The sequence below is a fragment of the Castor canadensis genome, chromosome X, assembly GCF_047511655.1.
Source record: "Castor canadensis chromosome X, mCasCan1.hap1v2, whole genome shotgun sequence".
Lineage (NCBI taxonomy): Eukaryota > Metazoa > Chordata > Mammalia > Rodentia > Castoridae > Castor > Castor canadensis.
The window spans coordinates 123,508,479-123,535,909 of NC_133405.1; the positions used below are offsets into that span (position 1 = coordinate 123,508,479).

At 39.3% G+C, this 27,431-nt stretch overlaps 1 protein-coding gene across 1 annotated transcript in view; it reads right to left on the minus strand.

Annotated features, from left to right (window-relative positions):
- Positions 1–27,431, minus strand: part of Phex (phosphate regulating endopeptidase X-linked) — a 187,111-nt gene that overhangs the window by 135,415 nt on the left and 24,265 nt on the right. The window contains exons 4-9 of the mRNA XM_074062292.1: positions 17,281–17,367; positions 16,042–16,268; positions 8,966–9,034; positions 6,731–6,847; positions 3,903–3,986; positions 2,540–2,685 (exon numbers count right to left, since the gene is read on the minus strand). Coding sequence (XP_073918393.1) covers positions 2,540–2,685; positions 3,903–3,986; positions 6,731–6,847; positions 8,966–9,034; positions 16,042–16,268; positions 17,281–17,367 — 730 coding nt within the window. The remainder of the gene's footprint in view (positions 1–2,539; positions 2,686–3,902; positions 3,987–6,730; positions 6,848–8,965; positions 9,035–16,041; positions 16,269–17,280; positions 17,368–27,431) is intronic.

The window sequence follows — 27,431 nt, forward strand, 5'->3', positions numbered from 1 at the left end:
TAAAATGTACTCAGTAACTCATTGGCACAGAAGTAGAAAATCATTTGGGTCCTATTACAATACAGATTGAGCAACCTTAATCAGAAAATTGGAAACTCCAAATGCACCAAAATTCAAAACCAACTTGAAAAAAAAAAAAACCAACTTGACACCGTAAGTGGAAAATTCCATACTTAACCTCATATGAAGGGTCACAGAAAAAATACAGGCAAGCCACAAGTATCATATAAAATTATCATCATGTTATGTTTATAAGGTGTATATGAAGCCTAACTGAAATTCATGTTTAGACTTGGGTGCCATTCCTAAGATTTCACTATATACAGTAAGCCTATCTTATCTGTGGACTTATTACACGTGGTTCTGATCAAGTACAGTCAAAAATAATACATTTTAGGAAATCAAAAGAAATTTTGAAAATAAATTTTAAATTCTTGCAGCTCAGTGGATGTGGAGAAGCTCTCAGTGAATCCTGCATTATGGTCAGTTGTGTTTAAATTGTTGTGATCTGCTGAGTGTTTCCTTGCCCTTCATTTTGTGAAAATCTGTCCCCCAAAAAGCAAATGGTGCTCAAAAAGTAAGGTAAAAATTATGGTAATCTTCCCAGACCAAAAGGGGCACACATGCTTAATTTAAGTGATAACATGAACATTTGAGATTTGCTAAAACACAGCATGTCTTTAGCAGGAGTCGGGCAGTGTTCTGGGGGAAATGAAGCAAATGTCTTCAGTATAGCACTGAACTCTATGCATCCAGAGCATTTGTGGTTTTTCCTCAATGGTCATCTCCTTGGAACCATAGACCTACATATACCAAGGGCCTACTGTACATGCAAATATTCCCAGACTGGAAAAAATCTGAAATCCAAAGTGCTTCTGGTCCCAAGTATGTTGGATAAGGTAGGAAATACTTTTTTTTTTTTTTTGCAGTACTGGGGCACTCAGGGCCTACACCTTGAGCCACTCTACCAGCCCTTTTTCATGATGGGTTTTTTCAAGATTGGGTCTCAAGAACTATTTTGCCCAGAGTGGCTTCGAACCACGATCCTCCTGATCTCTGCCTCTTGAGTAGCTAGAATTACAGGCGTGAGCCACCAGCACCCAGCAAGAAGTACTTTTATAATGCAGTTATCCACCTATCTTCCCTTCAAAAAGCTAATTATATGCTGCCCTGGAATGCTTGTTTCAAATCCAGATTCCTGGGTGTCCTTACAGCTCTACATTAGCAGACTCTATAGAAGAGGGCCTTGGAGTCTGTATTTTCAACATGGGCCCAAGGTAACGAACGTGCTGGTGATAGTGGCCATGAAGCATACTTGGACTAGCTGCCTCACCTACACGCTTACCTACCACTAGATTCAATTTTCATTTACAAATTTTTTAAAAACATCGCTACTTACCTATCTCTAAATGGTAGAATTGAAAGTGACTATATTGTTTCTTCTCTCCCTTGTCTGCAGATTTTCCTCAGTGAACATGGGTTATCATTCTCATCAAGACACAGGTTAAAAAGTGGCCTTTCCTCATGGGGATCCATGTGGGGTACAAATTGTTTCAATGGGGCATCAGGTGCTGCATTTAATCCCCCAAAATTTTGTAGGTGCCTTTTTCTTTTATGTAACTCCTAGCAACATAGCCAGAGTCCAACTAAGGAAATATGATTTTTCATTAGCTTAGTGAATTGTTTTTACAAACACTGACCTTTCTGTGATTGTTTTCTGTAGTCAAATCAGAATGGCTAAATGAACATGTAAATTTATTTCTCTTTCCTGGGCATTTTTAGCATGATTTTTTGTAGTGCTAAACTAACAAAGCTACGAATTCTAGAACATTCTTTAAAATTCGCAAAAGCTGACAGTTCCTTAAGTTGTTCCATCAGCGAAATTTTTCTACAGCTCTCAAAATGGTCTTATGTCTTCTCAATATAAGTACTTTGGTTTATTGCCAAAAAAGTAACTTATTAACTAAAAAGAAACTGGGGAAAAAACAGCAAAAGACCTAGAATAACCTAGAAAAATGTGTTCATAAAAAATCTTAGGAAATAACATCATTACCTAACCAGTTCCCAAAACTAATAAACAATTTAGGCTCTCAGAGAGAACACTATGAACAAAGACCAGAAATAAAGGATAAAAACATGGTATATTTGTTGTCATCACAACAAGTAAATTACACCAGACAATGATTTGGGCCAATTTGTCACACAGGGCATCCATGAGTTTTCCCGTGATTCTTTTGTTGTAACTTTCTTTAAAAAAAATTTTCAGGCTGGGCATGGTGGTACCCGACTGGAAGAAGGAAGACCATAGTCTGAGAGCAGCTCATGCAAAAAGCATGAGGTCACATCTGAAAACAAACGAAAGCAAAAAAAAAGGGCTGAGAGTGTGGTTCAAGTGGTAGAGCACCTGCCTAGCAAGGGCAAGTCCTGAGTTCAAACCCCAGTTCTGCAAAAAAAAAAAAAATTTCAAAAGACATGACAAGCCCCTTCTAATTTAAAAAGAAAACAAAAGCCACAGTAAAATGCACACAAAAGTTCTTACTTCTTCCTCTCAGAGCCTAAAATCCTAAACAAATCTTTAAAGTACTGTGGGACGCGGACCACCACATTCTCGGAAGGACCGATGTCTTTCAGGTGGGGGTAGAGCCTGGCATCAATGACCTTCTTGATGTAGCCCAGCCAATCAAACTGAGGGGAGAAGAAAAAAAAATAGTGAGAACCTTTGCTAGACAGCAGTAAAGTAGGCTGAGCATAATCCATTCTTGTGGTTTCACCCAAATAATTAAAGATGCCACTGTTCATCATTTACTTATCCAGAAGATAATATCTGATCATTGACACTCTGATGTGTGGCCTTAATCACGGAGCGTGCATTCTGCACCATAAACACAAGGATGACAGACCTGCTCACAAGGTAATATATACAGTGCTCCCTCATCTGTTCCAGCCATCACCCCTTCTGAGCTTTCCTCCACCATCCTCTCTCCACCCTGCTGTCTCAGCCCCCTGGATTCTTGCTCCCACACTCCCCTCATCTCCTGCACTCCCCTCCCTTCTTCCCCATTCTCCCTCTTGCCAGCACCCTCTCTCTCCCTCTCCCTCAGTCCTGTAGCCTCCCTCACTCCTGCACAGGCACAGCAAAGCATGCCTCAGTACATCACTGGTCTTCTCCCTGTTACAGGGAGGAAATAAACAGCAACAGAGAATTACTATGTTCCCTAAGATACTGCTTGGGGGTTTACATTGGCTACCCTAAAAGCCACTTACCAAGCTTCTCTACCTTGTCTATCCCCACTGCTAAAATGAACAACCAGTTTTTACTTGCCCAATGTTCACTCCTCTAACCATAGTTACCGTGTCCATATGGCCCAATTCTACTCAATAAGAAATAAAAGGAGAATATCTGATAATATTCTAGAAAGGTTTTTGTTGCTGTTGTTTTTCACGGTAAAAGACCCAGATATCACCATTATTGGCCCTTCCCCCATCTTCCTGCCCTGAGGGCAGATATGATATATAGACCTATGGTGGCCACTTTGGAACCATGAGTTATCAAACATCATGCCAAAAGGCTAGCACACTAAGGGGAATGGAATGGAAAGCTAGAACAACTTGGGTCTTAGACAAAAGACCAAATCATCACCAACTACCAACTATATCTAGACACTTGTCATTAAAAAAATGGGCTTTAAGTTTTTAAGCCATATTGGTAAGATGTTTCTGTTCCCTATAACTAAGAAGGCATTCCAATGTACACAAAAGGAATATTTTCTGTAATAGCTGACAAAGATGATAACTAAAAAGATTGATAGTAGGATTTACAAGGCAAAAATTCACACAGAAGTGAAACAGTCACTTGTTGAATGACCAGTGAACCAAAATTTTCCTGGATTCCTTTCACCAACCTGGGGAATCATAGTGCTCAGTTCAGAAATGTTCATTTTGTTGTACATGGCCTCACTGGTTCGGTTTTCGTGTGGAATCATTATCTGTCGAAAGACACCTTGATTATTTTTTTTTCAAATGAATCATTTCCTACTGCATGACTACTTTCTACATGTGCCAAAATATCTGCGTAGTCTTATAAACTTTTTCAAGACTTTGGTGTAGTGACAGATGAGGGGAATGGGGGAAAAAGACAGCATTTTAGACAGGATTAAGAAAATAAAAAGAAATTTCAGAAACTCCTCTTCAGTGAGAAATGTTCTTCCTAGTGTAAAAAGAACTTCCCAGAATCCCCTCCTCTATCATGTGGATAGACAAAGTGTATTGCTGGGTCAGTTTTGACAGCCAAGCTGAAGTCAGACAATTGAGGCAAATACTCCATGTTCACCTGTGGTCTCCAAATAATGATCTCAACATTTCATGAACAACAAGACCATCCCTTAATCTCCCCGGGCAAAGTTTCCATGATGAACACTAAGCTATGTGGATACAGCCCGTGATCATTTTGTCAACAGCTTATTCCCTCACTTCCCCCTCCTGTTTCTTTGCCCTTGAGACTCCCTTAGCCCCACTGTTGGGGGTATGGATTCAGTTTCCCCTAGACACACATTCCAGAACCTCCATCCTGGCCCAGTCTCTCCACACTCCACACTCTTTCCATTCCCAGTACTCCTGCTCTTGGCCATTTGGCAACACCAAATCTAGGCTTCTGGCCTCTACCACATTTAACGTAGTCTAAGAACAGCAGCAATGGCTATCTTCCTTGAGGATCATCTTAATAACTTCCATTGACAGACAGTAGCTCCCACATTCACTCCTGAAGCACATGGTGATTTTGCTGTAAGGCCTTCTATCACTCCATTCCCTGTGTTAAACTTGCTACCTTCCACCTCACACTATCCTCCCCTTGCACCTCCTATCTACCATCACCACCTTCATGGTTTGAATTATGATTTATGACTTTGCCTGAGATCCATTTTCTCTAGCAGGCCTTTTAATTAAAGTTTATTTGTTCCAATCACAAGAGCCACTCACTCCATGGATAAGACCTCTCCTAATGGTTAGATACACACTCCCATGGCTGTCTTTACAAGGACTTATTTGGGCTTGACTGGGTTGTTCTGCCTCCTCAGCCTCAGAAGGTTTCTGGAGACTAGGTATCTCACTAATTTTGAGTGTTCCTAGTAGCCTGAAGTGTAAGGGAAGGAGGAGAGCATTTCTACCAGGTCAAAAATCCACACACCATGGATTTTCTAATGCAAAATCACAGAGCTGTGTGGCAGACATTTGTACCCTCTTTTCTAAATGCTTCAGTGTCTTTAGATTCTCCCTCCTTGTCCTGCACAGGAGAAGCTACATATACCTTACATTTTCCTGGCTGCATGGGATTCATTGCCTCCATGATGCCCACACATCTCTTCCAACCCCCACCTTTGTCCTCTTCCCCAATCTGGCTCATAGCCCAGGTCAGAGCCCTTTGGCCTAAGAACTTTTTTTCGGTTCTCTGCCAGCTACTCCCCACAAACACACTGGATTTGTCACTTCATTTAGCCTCTTGACAATTCCCAGTCTTGCCTCATCCCAGCTGTTTTTAGTTCCCTTTTTGGTCCAACTCCCTCGCTCAGGGCAAGGCCTTCCCTGTGGTATCACAGCTTTAGTTCAAATGAGAGCTCTGAGCCTTCTATTTGCTTGAATAAGGTATCTGGACAGCCTGTAGACATGGCTTGAGAGGCACATTTGTGAACTTCGAAACATCTGCAGCAGTCTTCATTGTCTTCAAAAGTGACCTGCAGGAATGAACTTTTTGTGTTGCAAGTAGGAATTTGCAAAGAGGTGTATGTGAACATTGCTACAGCAGGGAGAGAACCTATTTCCCTAACCCTACCCTTCACCCCTATTCCATACCTCAACACAAAGTCACCACCTCACCAAACACAAAACCAATAAACACTTGGACTCTTATTAACCTCAGAATTTTTATCAACTTCCATTACAAAACCACCAACCCAAATGCAAAAGCTTCATGATACAAGTATTTTTTTCTTACAAGCATACCCCACAAGCAAATCTCACTATACTTGTTCTCTCTGGGTCTGGGAACATTTAGGACTCTTACACATTGGTTCTTCCAGGGGGAAAAAATGTTACCCTATAAACAAGGCTAACTATTTCCAATTTCTCATTATTCTCTCACAAGTTTGTTTCATACCTTTTTGCCTCTACTATAAGCCTGAAAAGATTTAAGTTGACTAATTCAGAACATAGTATATGACACAATGACATTCATCACAGGGAAGCAAGAAAAGAATGAGAAAAAAAGTATGGATTCAAAGTAGCACCAGAAAGGCAGCTTAAAAATACTTACCAGCATTCTCTACATATGTTCTACATCAAATGTTATATCTAGTATTGGTAGACAGACTTCCCAAGCTCAGATCCTTCAGCAGACTCACTTAGAGTGGGAATGGTATAAAAGCAGACTGGATTAAAAGTAACTTTCTAGGGCCAGGGGTGTAGTTCAGTAGAAGGACATGTGCTTAGCTTGTGTGGAGCCCTAGGTATGATCCCTGGCCCCAAAACAGCAACAAAAAGTAACCTTCCACTCAATCAAATCAATAAAGATTTATTAAACATCTGCCTTCTATTTGAGCTGCACAAGGGTTTCTGTAGGAAAACAGCCAGAAAGTCTCCCCATTGCTATTCTTTGGCCACAGCAGACCAGGACATAGACAATGAATGAGCTTAAAGGAAAGGAAAGGAAAGAAAGATATTTTTAATGAAAACTTACCTCAGCTATCTTAGTTTCTAACCTAAGCACTGACTTCATGTCATGCTCAGCTCGGGAGCTGTTAGCTCCTAAAAGCACGGCAGTGTCCACCATGAACTTGTAAAGGGCGTCCCGATACTGTAAGAGATAAAGAAGCAAATGACCATGACAATAGTCTGGTAGGAAATATGTTTCAGCGACACAGAGGAGCAGAAACAGCAGGTGGAAATAAATATTCTTCATTTTCACTGTGTACAGACGTTATGCGATACCAGGCACCTCCCACCACCTTAGGGAGAAAAAGAGTGATAAGCACGTGGGTACTATTTCCATGACAGACAAAGATGTCCAGCCACCAAGCATCCGGAGAACTACTTTTTCTGGTAATCAGTGATATTATGGATACGAGAAACATCTCCAAATGAGCCCAGAATAGAAAGCGAAAGGTCAGGCATCCTCTTCCCAGGCAAGTGAGGCTTTAATAAAATAATGAGAAAGAATTGTTTCTAAAAGCAGGAAACCTGATCTATGAACACGGGTAGGAAATGTGATTTATTCTCTTCCAGTTCAATTTACCCAGCTTCACACTAAAAAATAAAAGATGATTGCAGTGACTGAGCCCTAGGTCTTTTCAATTTTATACAGTTTTTAAACAGTTGTCCTCCCTGGCTCAAGGAAAAGAAATGATGATGAAAATAGCAAATACAGAACCTTCTCCCTATGATACACCTTGATCCTGTAAGCTATTCTTATTGCGTGACTGACCTCAAGACATACACCATTCTTGGTGCACAACAAGCCCTTAATAAACAGTGTCTGAGTCAATAAGCAAGCTTTGCCCAGTCTTAATTAGAAAGAATGTCTTGCCCTTCCCACGTCAATTCAGAAAAATATTCAATAGATACAAAACACATGCAAGGTGGCTTGTTAGGCACTTTGTTGACATGCTGTGGGAAGTTGGTACAGATGAAAAACTAAATAATGCTTGAGTCTAGTTCTCAGTGTGTGATCCTGTGAGGAAGATAAACATGTAATTACCAACCATAACATTACAGAGACCAAAATAAGTTTCTTAATAAAGCTGCTACATGTGTGGAAACTCAAGGACTAGAGAATTCAGCCTGGAAAAACTAGAGACATAGCATCTGAGAGCTACAGATTCAGGAGCAGTGAGAACAAGTTGCTTTTGTTGAGGGAAGAAAAGTAGATGAGTTGAGAAGTGTGGGTCAGATCAAGCCATAAAGAGCCCCTGAACTTCCTTGAAGCAATTTAGACCTTATCTTGGGAACAAGGCATGCTGGAATTAGTGCTGTGAGAATGAAAATTGTCAAGTAGTGCTAGTGAGCCAATGGAAAGCAGCTATGTTCACCACTATACTACCAATGCCTCTCTAAGTAGCCAATGGAAGAAAGGGGAGGAGGTACCACTCACAAGGTTACTTGCTGTGGTCAAGGAAAGAATGAACAAGGATCTGATCTGATAGAAAAAGAGGGACCAGGTGTTTTGGAAGAGCTACTTTGAAGGTGGACTTACTCAGACTTGACAGACTGTTTATAGAGTGAGGGGATGATTTCAAGCCTGGTTGCTGAGATCAGCAGAAACAAAGGTGCCCCTGGGTTGGTAAAAGTTCATTCTGTCCATGTTCAAGAAGGAAAACTTGCCTACTTTTTAGGTGAGTGTCCTCAGCCAGAAAACTGCCTAGGATCTTGGCTAGTTTCTTGCCCTCCAGAACCTTTATAGATAAAGATTAGTATCAGCACAGACCCAGTATACCTGGGTCTGAGACTCTTTTGGAAATTCAGTACAGTTTCTGGAATGAGTTGAAAGTGTCAGAAATGAATCAACTCTTTCCAAACTCCAGGAAACGACTAGGTTTCAAAGCTCAGCCAAGAAGTCTAACCTGATTGATCCCTTCAGGTCCTCATTACTCTCCATTAACCTGGGGCACCTGTTCAAAATCTTCAGTCTACTAAATCACCTTAAGTCTATTAAATCAAATTCTCCAGGACTTGACATGTGCTTCAAGAACCTTCCCTGGTGATTCTTAAACATTACAATCTTGAGAAGCATGGGTATCCCTCCCCACATTTCACTTCTGCAAAGGATAGTGAGCCCTTTGCACATCTGAAGAGTGACAGTAAGCCCTTGTTACTTCATTTGAATGTGCTGTCTCCCCAGCTAGATCATGGGGGCACTGAATAGGGGATTTATCCAACAGCCTGACAAGGCCCATAGTTGAATATGAGTAAGACTTACAGACTTGGCTTCTGTGCTGTTATCAAGGTAGTCTTCCCTCACAGCTAGGGAGAGTGTTGCTTGGTCCAGCTGTTAAAACAAAAACAGAAAGCATGCTACTGACATTGTAAACACATGTTAGCAAGAGTTGTGAAATCACCTTCCTCCCAGCCACATTTTGAGCTTGGATCGCCATTACAAAAAGAATCTACTCCATTCAGAGCTATATGAAAATAGGCACTGTGGCAATGACAGCTCTAAAGTATCCAAGACCTGTCCCTTCTTTCCTGATTCATGGTTTCTAATCCTTTTGGGGTTCCCTATTCAACAATGAATAGTACCCAGGCTCTTTGAATTGGAATAGATCTTAAATATTAACTGGTTTTGCTCCTTGTTTGATGAGGCAACATGGCTGAGCAGAGCTCAGAGCAGCATTATCTTCTCTTACCAGACCCAGTATTCCCATCACTGCAGTATTTTGCAAATGCCAATCTGGGTAGAGTTGATCCATCAGACTTTTGACCCCCCCACCTCTAAAATAATGTATTTTTCACTCAGAAAGAATAATAATAATTTATCTTGAGAAATCTTGGCAAATTTTAGAACCCTCACTGCAAAGTTAAGGATAGAAATACAAATGATAATCAGACAAATAAGAATAATTATGATGAAGACGTATACTACAAATTCTCAGAATAAAACTTTCAGCACCATAAAGCCAATCAAAGGAAAGAGGATGATCTTTTCAAAGTATGTTAGAAAAAGCAGACACTTATTTATATGCAGAACAACTGAACTTCGACCCACATCTCATACCTTGAACAAAAACTAACCGAAAATGGATCATAGACCTAAATGTAAAACCTAAAACTATAAAGAGTTTTAGACATGATATTAAAATCACAATCCATAAAGGAAAAAACTAATGAATTGGACTTCATCAAGCTTTAAACCTTGCTCTGTGAAAGATATTAAGAGAATGAAAAAACAAGCCACAGAATAGGAAAATATTTGAAGATGATATGTATAAAAAAGGACTTAGATTCAGAATATAGGAAGAGTCTTCTTGAAAATAAGAAAATAAATCAATTTAAAAGTGGACAAAATATCCAGACACTTCTTCACCAAGGAAGATATGCAGATAGAAAATAAGCACATGAAAATATGGTTGGGATATTAAGAGAGAGCGAGCTCTCTTAAATGTGAAGTTAACGTACATTTACATATGACTCCTCAATTCCTCTCCTAGGTATTTACTCAAGAGAAATGAAATGAAAACTTATATTGAAAAGAACCTATATATAACTTTGTTCATAATAATAAAAAAAGGGAAACAACCCAAATTTCCTACAATTCTGAATGAAGAAACTGTGATACACAGACTACTACACAGCAATAAAAAGGAATGAACTACTGATACATACAACAACATAGGTGAATCTTACTTACATCCTAAAAAGGTAAAGCTACAGGGCTAGACGACTGAGTGCTGATTGCCAGGGTTTCAGGATGGGAAGAAGGGTTAACTTCAAGGGGTAACAGGAGGTAATTTGGAGTGGGGGTAATTCTATTTATTGATGTTGGTAGCAGTTACATGATTCTGTGAATTTATCAAAATGTACAGACATGTACATCATAACTGCATATAAATTGAATTTTTAAAAGCTTCCAACACCTGGTGCTGGTGGCTCACACCTATAATCCTAGTTACTCAGGAGGCAGAGATCAGGAGGATTGCAGTTTGAAGCCAGCCTGGGCAATAGTTCTAGAGACCCTATCTCGAAAAGACCTATTATAAAAAAGTGATGGTGAAGTAGCTCCAGGTGTTTGTACTAGTTCAAACCCCACTACTGGAAAAAAAAAAGAAAGAAAGAAAAGAGTTTCCAACATCTTCTCTAAATCTATTGCTTGTTCTTTCTTTCTCTGGTTCACATATTGAAAAGTTAAGCTGAATTAACAAGATACAAAATCTAAATAACAAATCAAAATGTAGTACCATCTGAAAAAAGCTGAATCCTACATGTCCATATCATCAATTTATATGACTTTAAATTGTTTTGATCCATTTCCTTCTGGTTTCTTCTCCATTCTTATGATAATCTCAAATCTTTTACTCTTTTTAAATATATGAAGTCCATATAAGAGTCTAGTTTTCCATTCAAATGCGCTTCATATACAACAAATTCCAGAAGAGGCCAAGTTAAGAGTTAGTAATGTTATGTAAAACTCAAAACTGCTATTGTTTTGGGGGGAATGCTTTCAAAACATCTATCACATCTGTGTGTATTGCTCAAATCCTCCAATTATTTTGTTTGACCTTCTTCTCTAACTGGCCTGCAACAACCAAGTCACAAGCCAGCCTGGCTTCATCCTACTGCGATTCCCAATCTATCATCATTGCTTCCAAAAATTAAGTAAACCAGAATCAAGAAACAAAATATTTTGATTAAGATGCTTTGGTTTTCAGTTAAATTTGGAACACTTGATGACTCGTGAGCTTCAGTCTCACAGGAAAGGAAACGGTGTAGATAATATCAAGAAGGCCAACATTTCCTCTCATGAAATAAAGTTAAACCCACTTATGGTAAAAGTTTGGATAATTCAAGTGAGGTTAGCAGACCTTTCATAAACCTTCAGATTGTTATGGTTTCTAGGGAACATTTTAAATATGCCAACAGATTGAATAAGGCCAGTCAACTAAATCTCATTACAAACATACAAACTCCTGAGGCAAGGTCTTTCTCAAGAAGCCAACACTAGGACACTGCTTCATTTGAGGTTTTTTAAAATCCTTTCACTTAAAACTGATCTGACTATTGAAAGTAGAAAGTAAAATAAAATGTTGATCCCAGTACTTGGGAGGCTAAACCAGGAGGATTGTGAGTTCAAGGCCAGCCTAGACTACATAGTTTGCTATCCCAAAAAATCCAAAAATACCCCCCAAATCCATAGTACCCTGCCTCAAAAAATCCAAAAGAAATGTAATTTTAGGGACTATAATACAGTGAACTGAAAATATGAATTCTTTTTCTCCAATTACAACTAATACTCCAATTATGATAAGCTTCGTGTCAAAAGACAAACTAGTGCTACAAAAAGAAACACCTGACAAATTATGATGTAGGGAAGTGGAAGACAGAAACTAGGGAAACTTCATTTCTAAGAGACTCTCTCCTTGCCATAATAAATTTTTTGAGAGCCAGAAAAATATAGGCCACTGAGTGAGGATGACTTTAAGTTGTGTTTTATACTAGGACAACCCTTCCAAATAGTCTTTCAGGATCACAAACATGGTATTCAAGTCTTTTATTGTCCCTTAAATCCCTTCTTGCTATCTCCAGGCAGAAAATAAGCCCAAACACATGTAGCAAGAAATGTTTCAGGGAACTCGCTTCTGTCATTTCTTGTACTTTTTAATTTCCTTTCTCCCATTTAAGCCCATAGCAAATCCTGTGCCATCTCACCACAGGGGAGCTTTGCCAAGGGCCATTGGGTGGACCAAACTGCCTATCCTGGGGATGGGGACATATCTGCCCATTGGAAGGGGGGCCTTTTTCTTCACCCAGAGGTACCATATGCTCACCCAACAGTAAGCACACAGTGTTGTGCCTGCCCAGAAGGAGGCCTTTTTAGTATTCCTGTGGGTTTATGGGATTCAAAAAGCTAAGAACACTGAAGAAAATAGGATTTGGTAGAATAGGAAGCCTAAATGCTTTGAGGGACATGAGTTTGAGGTGAGAGAGATTTCTCCCAGAGCAGAAAGTGGCTCTCCAAGGCAGCAAAAGAACTCATTGGCTCTGATGAGCAGAAGGAACAGCTGGTGCCCCTAAAGTATAGCAATTTCTCAGAGGAAAAAGAGACTCAGCACCTCAAAATCAGAGAGGCACACCTGAAAGAGCCATGTGGGTTTTATAGGGGGTTGATTCTCTGATACCAGATGACTAGATGGTTCCCCAGTATTCTAGGGGAAGGTTGAGAAATGGAGAGACCAGAAAGGTATGGGGAGTACCTAGACTGACATTCAGTTTCCCAGCAAAAGGTGCGGTCAAACTTGAGGTCAAAGACTAGGTTGACTGAAAAAAATGCCTATTTATTTCTTCACAGACAAATTTGAGATCTGACAGGCATGCCAGGTACACAAATTAAAGAGAAGCAGCCCTCAAATGGTCCTGATCGGATACTAGGTCATGCACCAAGAGAAGTGAACTTTTTCTCATGTGCCACTGTGGACTATATCTTCCCTGGAAACTCACAAACTTTGGGCCATTTAAACCTCACAGCAACAGTGAACAGGAAATTCTCATTTTCCCTTCTTTGCACATGGGGAAAGCAACACTCAGGGGTGAAACAATTTGCACAAAGATATTAAGTAAATCCTAAAGCTAAACTGAGAAACTTAATCTCCTTAACACTGGTGGTTTTCAAACTATGTTCACAAAACCTAAAAGGGATTTGGGGGTTCCAAATGTTCATGCAAATAGATTTGGGTTTTTATGATTTAAACTTTTGGGTTAGTGTATAATAAATTGTACAAAGATTAAGGGGTTCCATTATGACACATCTGCACATGCATGTAATGTACTTTGATCATACTCACCGCTCTATTATTCTTTCTTATCCCCCTTGCCCTCTCCTCCTTTTCCCTTCCCCTTTTATCTCCCTAGTCATCATCCCCCTTTTACTTTCATGGCCTTGGTTTTTCCCAACCTAACTTCCACAAATGAGAGACAACATGCCATACTTGTCTTTATGGAACTGGCTTATTTCACTTAACATAATAATCTTTACACCTAATTTTAAGGAAAGAAACACACACATGAATTCTACAGTTTTGGCAGTCACCAATACACTGATTTTTGTTGTCTGATTCCATTGAGTTAAATGCACATCTCAGAGTAAAGCTTTTCCTGCCATCCCTTGAACTTCTTGTTAGCTGCATCATAATCAGGAAGACTGTAGCTCTATTTCATTTGGAGGAAAGTGGTTAATTCATAGTGAATATTCACTCATGTAATATAGCACAAACAGGGCCAGAACTAAAACTGTGTGCTGTAGTCAAATGCCAAGCAATGTTCAAACATTTCAGTTTGTAACAAGCTTCCATGCTGGCAAAGGAGAACCATAATAAGCACATGAGTGCCTCCTTACTTACATTTGAAAGTGTTCTATTATTGACAATTTAGTCCTTCTAGAGTCAGTGTAATTGAGTATTAGCTGTGTGAGCAAGCTTATACCATGTTCCTGTTTCCTGTATTTTCTATAAATTGGTAATAATGCTAGAGGCTTTATTAAGGTTCTCTTTTTTGGCAAAACATTGCAGTTATGGTGCATATGTCTAATTGGTATCAGAAGGCAAGTGATATTTGGTTGCCCCATTTTCAGCAATGCTAGCATTTGTATTTGGATTCAGGTGATATCAGTCTGAATTTTAACTTGTTTTAGACATTAGTTATGAATTAAGATTGCTTTTTCGGTTGTGAGAAGAGTAATGTAATGAAGTACTCATAGTGCATTGGTAGTATATTTTAGATGAGCTATAAAATGTTCTAGCCCATAAAAATGAGGAGTTTAGGTAAGAATAGCAGAAAGTTGAGGGGATTGAAGCTAGGTGATGAGTTCATGGGTGTTCGTTATTGTATCCTTTTTACTTTTGTGTGTGTTCTTTTCTATAACATAGTATTAAAAGAAGTTAGCTCAATTATTTCAGTAGGTCTAGTAATTGGTTAAAAAATAGTTGCCATTTGTAATCAGTGTGTGAATCAAGATCTTTTATCACCCAATTGAGTGTGTGAACTTAAGTTTGAAAGACAATGTCCAACTTATTTCAAAACGCAACCTAAAGAGTTTGGAAGACTATCATAACAGTTCTGGAAATGAGAATGATAATCTTAAAATCTCAGTTTAAAAAAAAAAACAGAGGGACAGAGGCCAATGTCAATGTCTCACTTAGCCTGTCTTACCCTGATAGCATTAGAAGGTAGCTCAATACCATGTTTCATCACTCCACACAGAAATACAAGCTATCCTGGAAACTGAGAATTTCCTTCTGAGTAGATGGGAATTCTTTCAATGACCAAAGATTTTTATTGAGATTTTCACCGTCTAAACTAAAGGTCAGAAAACTACAGCATTTGGGCCATCCTGCCAAATAGCCACACCCATTCATTGTCTTGGGCTGCTTTCCCAGGTACGACTGCAAAACCTCCACTGTGTATTATGTCTGGTCTTTAACAGAAGGAGCATTGCCAATTTCTTGCCTAACTCAAAAAATAAATGCCAGGGTTTGGATTTTGGAAGGTTGACTTCTATCTGGTGAGGGCAATACATTGTAATGGTGTTATACTTCTATGATTTGAATGTCAATATGTCGTTACTATTTTCTGGTTTAACAAAGGACAGAACTAGGAGAAAAATCAACGTTCAGGAATATTATTATTATTACTAGTCAAAGTAACTGTGGAAGGAAAAGAAAACCCTGTAGGAGCAAAGCACAGAATGATTTGAGAAATGTTATTTGAATTCTTACAAAGCTCTTTCATTGATGAATCATTTGTTGTTGGTGGCTTTCTGCCAACCTCCTGGTTGTACCAATATGATCTACCTCGGGGCACATCTGTCTAGCCCACTCCTTTATGAAAGAGATATTTATTTCCCCAATAGAAAATACAACTGGGTACTTAAAAGAAGTTTTGCTTTGACTTTTGAAAGGAAAGAGATTCAGATTGAACTTGACAATGAGAATGTAGGCATGTAGGCAAGAAAAGGGAACCTCCTCTGTCAGGGGAATGAGGAGGTGAGGGAAAAAGCAGAGTTCAGAAAGTCTTTTGGAACAGCAGGAGATTCACAGCCCTCTCTCCACCAGAGTTTAAGGGCCCCTTACAAGATCACAGATCACTTGAAACTCATTCACAGGTTTCCTGAAAGGTTGACAGAAATTCTTTACTAATGATGTACATTCTGCAAATCTTGGAGAGGGGTATATTCCAGACCTCAGTGTTCAGCAGAATTTATCATTTCACTCAGGCAGCATGAATTTCTTTCCCGAGGAAGCCACCCCAAAGACCAATCTCAGACTGAACAAAGAGCCCTGGCTATACCTTCAAGATGTGTTCATTGGACTCCTTGTCATCAGGGGACACATACAAACGGATGAACACAGAGTTACTGTATTGACCACGGAATGTTGCAAGGGTCTGCATCAGGCTAAATTTTCTCTCTGACCAAACCCCTTCAGGACCAATATTAGCTTCAAGCACGGGCCACCGGAAAGGTGAGTGCCGCAGGACGCGGAGCAGCGGCTTGGCATCTGCTTTTTCAATTGCTTCTGAAAGGGAACAGATATGAATGGAGAGTTAGGTTTTCAAACTGGATCATCAAACTAGAACGCAAGCTCATCTTCTCAAGAGAAAACTTCCAAAAGGCCCCAACTTGAATTTTCAGCGGTTAAAGAGAAGGTTGAAGAGGTGGGGTGGGTTGAGCATAACCACAAAGGCAAAGCTACCCACGACTCACACACAATTGTGTCTGTCTAAACCCAGTGGTTTTGCCAAGAAAGCTGACTGAGGAACCTGGTGGATATTTCCTACAGCAGAGATAGGCTCACTACATTGATCCCAGCCAATGAATGAAGCAAAGCTGATAGTACTTGATCACACCAAGAATAACCCTAACTAAAAGGAATAACTTAGTAAAGTCAATCACTCCCCCACTAAATGAATTAATGCTTCAGACTCTGGTCTTTTGCTGCCCACTTCTAGCTTCACCCCCAAACCCTAAACCAATTAATGCCCTTCCCAGAAGCACTGGCTTTTTTCTGCAACAGCCTTGAAAAAGCAGACCCAAGATGATAAAATCCAGACCTAATGCCTTTGTCTCCCAACAAAGACTCTAGTTAAACTGACAACTGAGCCAAGCCCACCTGGGAATCTAGAATTCTCTAGGTTCCAGTAGGTCAATTGGAGCATACCAATTCTCCCCAGTATACTCCCTCCCAGCCTCTCCAGACCAAAACTGGCCTGGCTCTGAATTCTTCTTTGTGTACTAGGTACAATAAGAGTTTGCCCTGATGCCCTAGCTGAGTTTCCCATTGAGTGACTGATACCCAAATAATCCCAGTTGTAGAAATAAGATTATTTGCTCCATCAAGCCAGCCACAAAAGATTAACTATGAAAGATTAGTCAAAATCCAGTCTTTGAGAATTGTTCATTTCCTTAAATAACATCTTTAAACATTAATAGAATTTTGAGTTCTCTTCCTTAAACAATACCTTTAAACATTTATAGACTTCTGAAGGATAAGGGTGGTAAATATTTTATTTATTTTTGTTATTACTCACTCTCATTCATGCAAGATGAATAAAGGATTTTGGCTTTCTGTATGGCTTCAATGTCCCGCCTTCTACTGATTGATTTCTCTAGAAGTGCTGGGAAAGTTAAGAAAGGATTCATTAGTATCCGCCCACATGTGGTGCCAAGTTGGAGGTCAGTCAATAATCATAGTCTTAGCCTACAGAAAATTAAATGTAAAGACAGAGAGCCCCGGAAAATACAGATCTGTAATAGACATGCAGACAGCAGAACCAACTCCAAGTTGCCTGAGGTCCAAATAAAAACAATTTAACATTCTCTTATCCAGGGCTTTCCTAACTCAAAAGAAACCCAAAGTTCAATTTCCAACTGAGACTGGATCTTCTACAGGGGTTAATTTCTTCTGCCACCTACACAAAAAGGGAGCAGAATTCATTTATTCAGAACCAAAAATAACTGAATTCGGTCTCTTGTTTCTGTACCGAGCAATATTCTCAACGGAGGCAATTTCATCAGGGTTGAATTTCTTAAGATTTTTTTCACAGCCCAGCCTCTCAGGGAGGTCACCTGGAAGAAATTTTCCATTAGAAGTTTTATTCAATGCTGCATAAACACGCTGTGGACATGGAAGAAGTTGTTTAGACAGGAAATAGGCAAAATTGGAAAACCTACCCAAATTGCCTGAAAACTTACCCATTTACACATGCAAAGTCCCAGCCATTTAAATGAGGCCATGGAAATGGTTGCCAGGCCCACATGGAAAATGATTTCCTATTTATAAAATCACTAATTACTATTATTTAAAAGTGAAAAATGACAGTTGTCACTCTTTCATTAAATAAGAAAAGAGGAAAGCCGGGACTCAATGGAAACAAACGTGTGCAATAAAAAGAGTAGCTCTAATACTTGAGAGGATCAATTTAGCAATATAAGGGCAAAGCTGAAAGATCCTATGGTGACTGCAGCACTGCTTATTCTGACGAGTCAAACTGCTGTTGTCAAGACATTTGGAGAAACAACCTAGCAGCAATAAAAGTGGGTTAACTACAGTTCTTTGAATAACTTTAAGACAAAATGTACAATGCTAATCAAATTGATAAATAATTATGTATTCCCTGAAGAGGAATCTATTTCTAAACTAGAAGTTCTATACTGCAAAAACTGCACTCCAGAGTTCCTATCCAGCTTTTTTTTTAATAAGTACCTGTACATAAAAACAAGTCTATGGAACTAGATAGATTCCGGCAAACTAAAGTTGGGTTGGATGTGGGTGTTTTCAATGATTTCAGTTTGTTTGGTGCTTCTTTCTGTGTATCGTCACAGCAATAAAAGTGGGATAACTAGCCCTGGGGATAAAGAAGGGAGATTTTTTAAAAAAAATAAACAGAAAGCTCTAAAACCATATCCACATATATTCCCATTCAAATCAGATCATGTGCCTTTCCACCATGGTGCTTGTGTAGTAATTAGACTGTTGGGGAAACACATTTGGAAGTAAATATTCCCAATTTCATTTAGGGTTGTAATGATGTTCTTTCTGATGCTATAAACACTCCATGGACTGCAACCATGAGTGCTGTGAGGACTGAAAAACAAGCCACAGGAAGAAAAAAAGAACTGTAAGTATTAAATATTTACTTGTGGATGCTCCCAAGGTATACCGTGTATCACATGAAGAGAAAAAGAGGACATGTGTACGCCAAGTAGGACAATCCCAAAAATCCTAACCATGCACAGATGTCAACCATTTACTTATGTCAAAATTCCAGTTTCTCTGCCATAATTCAGCCTTTAAAACCAAGTTAGGTATCACACGTTCCCTGTCACATCCTTTTGCTTTCCTTCTCCTTCCTTTCTGTCTGTATCCAAGCAGGCAGGAGAGCATTGGTATGCAGACAGTGATGTGGCAATCAGTCGGCAACATTCATTTTATATATCTCTGCATGTGAATTAGTGGTAAGAGGAATAAAATCGAGCCTGCACAGTCATTAATAAGCAGAAAACAAAGTCTGCCTATCATAGGCAATTACTCAGGTTATTAAAATGTCTCTAAAGTGTTGAGAAGGACCCGTGGTCACTCGTGCAGGCCACAGTCTGAGCTGTTTCATATTATCCCATCCCCTGTCCCATTCCTTATCATGTTACAATCGAAAAAGAAAAATGCCACTTCATAAAAACCTATACTGCAGCAAACTTCAGACTTTAAAAGCAGTTTGAGAAGTTCTTCTGATCATCAAATTGGAACATGGCATATATTAAATACATTTCTTCTTATTATGCTCAATCAAATAAAACTGGCTTAAAAACAAGACAACATAACAGACATGTCAAGAGGGTGGGCTTTCTAATCACGCGTTCATGAGTTCTAGTTGCAGCTTACTACTACTTTCTCACTAGAATTTAGGCAAGTTATTTATTCTCCTCAAAGGCCAAGTTCCTTCATCTGTAAATTTGTATAATATAGTCCATACCTCTCAGATTGTGGTGATAATTTTTTTCTTTTTTTAAATTTATTTATTTATTTATTTTTATTCATTTATTCATATGTGCATACATTGTTTGGGCCATCTCTCCCCCTGCCTCCCACCCCCTCTGCCTCCCCCCAACTCCCCTCGCTTCCAGGCAGAACTTGTTCTGCATTCTTCTCCAATTTTGTTGAAGAGAAGACATCAGCGATAATAAGACAATAACCTCAAAAAAATCAAATACCTAGGAATAAACTTAACAAAGGCTGTGAATGATCTCTACAAGGAAAATTACAAACCTCTGAAGAAAGATATCGAGGAAGACTACAGAAGATGGAAAGATCTCCTGTGCTCATGGATTGGCAGAAGCAGCATAGTAAAAATGGCTATACTACTAAAGGCATTCTATATGTTTAATTCAATTCCCATCAAAATCCCAATGACATTCATCACAGAGAATGAAATCTGCCCTGAAGTTCATTTGGAAACACAAGAGACCGCGAATAGCCAAGGCAATACTCAGCAAAAAGAGCAATGCTGGAGATATCACAATACCTGACTTCAAACTATATTACAAAGCAATAGCAATAAAAACAGCATTGTACTGGCCAAAAACAGACATGAAGACCAGTGGAACAGAATAGAGGACCCAGATATGAATGCGCACAGCCAGGCCTACCTTATTTTTGACAAAGATGCCAAAAACATATGATGGAGAATAGACAGTCTCTTCAACAACTGTTGCTGGTGAAAATTTTCAAGTTTTTTAATGCCCAGTGTCTGGTACAAGATAAAGGGATCAATGAATTGTGGGGCTTAAATAGGATTACAGAACGAGTTAACCATTCACAAAATCGGAAAGTAATCAAGCTTCTCGGTGCTTTCTCCATAATTGTTTCTGTTTCCTTCTCCCTTCTCACAATATCAGCGGCTAAAGACCTTGTAGCAGTTCAAGATGCTGCTACTCCACATGCAGGACCATTTCACAAACTGCACCTGCTCTAGCCTCCTTGCAAAGCCCTATGCTGTTAACACTTCCTCTGCTTCCATGGTAGAGACAATTCTAAATGCTGAAATCTATTTTGCAGTTAGTGTGAACCTCTGAAAATATTTTGCTTACATTCCTCATCCTGGACAACACAGCCAGGACTTTTTATGTAAACTTTTTCAATGAAAGTATAATGCACATACTTCAGAAAAATGCACAGGTCATAATTTGAAGGATTTTCACAAAGTAAACACATCCAAGTAACCCACATTGTTACCATAAGTGCAGAAGAGTCTTGTGGCCTCTTCTAAACACTACCCCCAAGCAAGACAACCAACATCTTCCTTTCTAAAGTACTTACTCAAGCCTATTTCACATACTTCTATTGGATAGTCTACCAAGTAAAAAGAAAAAGTCTATCTTATCTTGTACATGGTCTCTGCATAATCTATATGCAAGTCTTTTTGTAATATTTGTATTGCAAAATCTCCCATTCCATAGACCTCATTTTCTTATTGATAATCTTGTAATGAACTGAGAGTCTTTGTTTTACTATAGTCAAATTTGTCCATTTCCCCCCTTTGTGGTTAGTATATTTGGGTTCCTATTTAAAAAATTTTGCCTACCCTCAAGTCATGAAGATCATCTGCATTTTCACCTAGAATCTGTACTGCTTCACATTTAAATCTACAGTCCATCTAGAATTTCGTTTTTCCCGTGGTATGGACACACCTGCCTTTCTAACATAAGCCTGCACAGGAGATGAATCACATGAGAACTTTAATAAAGAAGGTATTTTTGTCATTGCACCTCAACTAATATCACAAAAATATTTTGGCATGAAAAACTGGCATTGACAATGGCTATTCTCCATTTGATTTTGACTACTCTTTTGAGCAAGGCCTATTCATGTTGAAAGTTCCGGAGTCTAGAGCCTGGCTTGGGCAGTACTTAGTGAATGTGGCTGAATTCCTGACAAGGAAAGTCTGAAGAAAAAATTTGGTCCACCTGAAAAGGAACTGTAAAAAGCTAGTCTGTTATTATTTCTTTTTACCATCAGCAATGAATTTTAACAATTGTCTCAGCTTAATCACACATTCCCAGCGCCCTGTTCTTCTCTACTGAGAGGAAAACACTTACATAGCATTCTACTTCCTTTACCCTCAGCAGTCAAGAGAACTCACAATCCTTGTCCCTCGATTCTCTCCTCCTGCTCAGAGGGCATTTACTGAGCGCTCTAGAAGCTGATATGAAAAGTAACAAAGGAAAGATGAAATTCCTGAGGACCTCACAGTACCCTGGTTTGTTAAGAGTTCATGACAGTCACATGCAGCTCAGGCTAATCTGTTGAAGTTTCTACAAGTAATATTGTGTTAAAACCTCCACATGTGCAAAGTTTCAGGCATATGAGCAAAAGCCTACCAAGAACTTTGGTGATGAGCTGACACCATGTAAATCAGATGGCTGACGAGCAAAGGAACTCTTACAAAACTTTCTCCTTGGTGTTCTTTCTCCTGCTCCTGTAGTATTCCCACATACCGGCTCTTAAGGAAATCCTCAGGCTGTTTGCTAGGAGAACAATGCATGCTAGACTGATTTTGCTCCATTCGCTTAATGGAAACAACCACTGCATTCCAAAACTTTTGCATCAATGTCACTGAGGTAAATTCTCAATTTCATGTAAATTATGTCACTTCTCCTTTGGAAATTCAAGGCAGTGCCCTCTTAATTCTGGTGAGTAAAAGAACATGAAAAACCAAACCTTTGGGAAAGTCAAATCTGTACTTCAGCTTCCACACCTACATAATGAACAGAATGTTCTCTAGACCTATCTATGTATCCTTTCAAACCTATCATACCATGGCCTGGTTTCTCCTTGATGATACTTAAAAACCACCTTTAGACACCCCATGGTTGAATATCTCCTCCAATCTTACTATTTTTAGGCCTTGTTGATTTTCTAGGCTGCAGACTTCAATTTCGTTTCTAGGCCCCTTGGTTTATTTACTGTACTGAAACTTTTCATTCTTCTAACTCACACTGCCTGGGTGTTAAACCCTTATGCAGTTAAAACTGGAGACTGTAAATCAGCTTGCAAAGTCCATTGTTATTCCCATTAAAAAATAAAATCAAGTTAACTAAGTCACGGTCTGTGGATTCCATAGCCCTCATATTTTTACACGAATTGTGTGACACTCAGCTTGACAGTTCCTCAGCCCCACAGCCAGTCAAGCATGGGATTAACTGAGTCTGTTTGACATACTGAAAAGACAATGAGAGCTGATATTTCTCATTCTTCTAGAAAACTCCCACCTAAATATAGGGAGAGAAACTGTCAGAATGATTTTTCTCTGTTCATTTTTTAATGATCATCTTAAAAATGATAATTGTTGGTTAGCATTGGCTTAAGGGAAAGGGGCAGGGATGATTTTAGGGGAATTAAAAACCTCTAACTCCTCAATCCAAATCATAGGTTACCAAATAATATAAAAATACCCCATTTAACACAAAAGACCTCTTTGTCCAGAATAAAATCAATTTTATAAAACTGCCAGATGCTACAAATTTCTAATGGAAAGTAACTCTTTTATCATGTTCACTTATAAGTAAATTAATTTATAAGGATTGCATTTATCAAGGTTACGCTTTTAAATAATTTAAATTTTAGCAGTACTCTTTGACAGCACAGAGTTACAATGAATCTGCCAATGATAGTTAAACTCAGAAAAAATAGCTTTCCTATTTAGATAATTTGTATCTTAGCAGACAGCTCAATGCAAAGCCTATGCTGAACTTGAAGTCATTAAAAACCATCTTCATTTTTTTCCTACAGCAAAAATTCTAGCTATCTTTTCCCTGCCTCCTATTTCAACCTTCTTAGCATTACAAGGAAAAGGCCACGTGTGGTTATGTACTCCCCACAATGCTCCATCCTGAGCAATCTTGAAACATCCAAGGACCTGGTAAAGACAGTATTCATTTATTAAGCATCTATTCTCTCCAGGTGTTTTGTACATGCCCTCAGTAACCCCTCAACCATCCCTAAGAGGCCTGTATTGTTAATCACATTCTGTAGGCTAAAAAGAAAAACATTGTAAGAACATATTCAAGGATATTCTGCTAATAAAAGTCAGAGCCTGGATCTGGACCCAGGGTCTCTAACTCCTACTCATTTGACAATAAGCTACCCAGCAAAATTCTGCAAGTTGCTTTTCTACAAGAGAACAAGGTCCCCAATGGCTAAACCAGAGGCAACAGTGCCCCTGTGGAATTTCCAAACAGATCACCCAACATAACTGGAAGAAAGGCCTTCCCTGGTTCCATCAAGCTTTGTTTTTGCAGAGGTGGAATGTCTTTGCACTGAACCATCTACTTCCTTTGCCCTCTCATTCTGTTTGTAATCAGGAACACAGACTCCTGAGGCACCTAGTCAGAAGACAGAGCAGAGCAAAGGTCCTCAAGGCTTCACTTCCCATTAGGCTCTAGTGTAAACCAGTGGTTTCCAAACATCAGTGGGCATCAGAGTCATCGGAAGATCGTCTTACAACACAGATGGTTGTGGCCTTCCTGCAGAGTGTCTGATTGAGCAGGTGTGGGTTAGGACTTCAGATTTTGCACTAACAACAAATTGCAAGGTAATGCTGATCCTGCAGGGTTGGGGAGCAACTTTATACCAACAGCACTCATTAGTCTTTTTAAGAAAGTCTGTTATCCAAAGAAACATCACCAGCCCCAATTCCTTCCCCCATTCCTATTATACCCAAAATCAAGAAAGGAGCTTTTGCCCTTTCTTTGCTTATTCTACAGATCCATTTTAATTCAGTGTCAATGTTCTTTAAAGAAGATACTTAGTATTTTTGCTTTGAAAACATCTCCTTGCATTGACCCGTGTGGGTCTAAGTTAGTTCCTCAGTTTTACTAAGCCCGGCTTTAAAAAGTTTCCTTTCTTAAAATGCAATAGGGGTTTAAGGTGAGAGTTGATCCACTGGCTCAAGGGAATATTTACACTATACCAAGAAGACTTCTTAAGTGAAAAAAAAAGTACACAGGACATCTATTTTCAATTCCAGCTTATGCCACACCCTAAGGGGAGGAAAAGTGGAATAAACATTGTATCCCCGAAATCCTAAAAAATCGGAGCTCCAGACTTCAAGATTCCTCCCTCATCTATGAAAGCAGCATCAAAATACTGTAAACACAGGTTTCAAAAGCCACTTCCCATCTAACCCCTGTTTTCACTCCCACCTTCCATGATTAGGTGAGAGATAAACACGTTCTATTCCTGGCTGTCCAAACCACAATGTGTGGTCCAGGAGACTGGCTCTCTAGAATTGAGTTTCTAACAGTGGGGGAATAGGGATGAGGCTATCTGCTTTTCTATCCAGAATCTTTTCTGCTCACCTCCAAAGAATGGAAGCAGTAGCCCCTTTGGCACAAGCAGTGAACCCAAAGGGGCAAAGGTGCTGAGAGATTGAGCGCTAACTATTATGTCCACTGACTGCAGCCATGGCTCCCCTGGCAGATTCTGCCCATGACTGGGTGGGGAGCTTAGAACTTCCTAAATTCACAGAAGCCAGGGGCAACAGAGGCAAGGCAATGACCCTTCATGCTGACCTAAGAAGTGAATAGAGAAAAGGATAACTGATAATGCCTTGGCGTTTTCTGCAATGAACTCTACTTTCATTTGGATGCTAAATTAGAAAACAGATGGGCACAATGGGGCCTGCTGAACTGGTCTCCAATACATCAGTCACCACCTTCCAGCCATTCACCACAGGCAGCCAGTACGCTCTGGCAAAACGCATCACTCATCGTGTCCCTCAACATGACATTTACAAATGGCTTCCCATTGCCCTAGGATAGAGTCTAAAATCATTACACAGCCTACAAGGCCTGCGTGCCCTGCCCCTGCCCTTCTCTTCAGTTTTGCCTTTTGTCCCTCTTCCCTTCCAACTCAGAGCTCCAATCACACTAGGCTTCTTGGGTTTCCTCAAAGGCACCAGCTGGACAGAGCCTCCAATCCTGTAGCTCTTTCCGCCTGGGTTAAAATTGGAGACATGTGAGATGGTAGACCCATAATCTGTGGGGGACAAATTATATTGCTGCATTGATTTGGGTAAGCCATATAATTTTCTTGACCTTCATTTCCTCAGATGTAGGGCAAAGACAGAAATAGACAAGGATGGCTGCTGACATCACAGAATTAGACTGAAGAATGATGGCGAAAACAAACAATTCTCTGAAGAAATAAAATTAGTATCAAGAAATGCTGGGACTTTGGGGAAGTGAATTTATGAATTTAGAATAAACCAGCAGGTAGGAGAAACAGATTTGGAACTTAATTTAAATAGCCACTCTATGTTAGTAACATAGGAAGACTTGTAGATTCGCACAGATGTGTTGTGTACGTGTGTTTCCTCTGTTACAAATATCAGTTCCTGCACCTATCTTAACTATTCATTAAAATAAAATTCCCTTCTCATTTAATAAATTAAAAGGTCCATAAATGTTTTAAAAAGTACTTCCCACTGTGCAAATATCAACACCAATGAGGCTTCCCAAGCAAACATATCTTATTTGTGACAAGCTATTATCTAAGCCAGCATATAATTAATTTTCCTGTTATGGGTACTGCCTTTTTACAATGTTCTCTTGACACTTTAAAGAAAATAGTCCATCATTACTAATTCATTGAGCATTCACATATATGCTATTAATCATGATGAACTAATGTGGTATTAATGGGTAGGTTATTAATCTGCAATTACATGCGGATTTCCTAATAAATTCAAGTTTCCCAAGTTTTTTGAAAAAAGAAAAGGAAAATGAAATGAACAAATCTTTCAGAAAACAAATTAAAGGAAAAAAATCTCTCCTTATACCACAAAACTAAAATTCCTATTTTCTTTTTTTATCCTAAGAAATCTCTGCATTTATCCAATACATTTGCAACATACAGGTTTTCAAGAAAATGATATGACTGGAGGAAAAATTAAACCATCCATGAACTCTGAAGAGGTACTGAATTTTTCTGTAACATTTTGTTAACTTTGACTTACTGAAGACCAGCTACTCAACATGTGGTTCCCAGACCACCAGTGTGGGCAGCACAGAGAATGTGCCAAAACTACAGACTCTCGGGTCCCTTCTCAGACCTACATTTTTTTTTTCATTTCTCTTTTATTATTCATATGTGCATACAAGGCTTGGTTTATTTCTCCCCCCTGACCCCACCCCCTCCCTTACCACCCACTCCACCCCCTCCCGCTCCCCCCCTCAATACCCAGCAGAAACTATTTTGCCCTTATCTCTAATTTTGTTGTAGAGAGAGTATAAGCAATAATAGGAAGGAACAAGGGGTTTTGCTGGTTGAGATAAGGATAGCTATACAGGGCATTGACTCACATTGATTTCTGTGCGTGGGTGTTACCTTCTAGGTTAATTCTTTTTAATCTAACCTTTTCTCTAGTTCCTGGTCAGACCTACATTTTAACAAGATTCCCAGGTGATTTGTGTGCATGCTCAAAGTTGGGATGAAAAAGCACGGCTTCATAGCTGCAAATTGGAGTGGAAGAAGAAAATGGACTGTGTTGTTTATCCACTAAAGTGGTGGGATGCTGAAATAAGAGCATCAAGTAAGGCACAAATTGTCAGAGGTGACAAACAGTTCGTGACTATCAGAAATAAAATTGACATACCAGATTTTGTCGATTATAAAATGATTTGA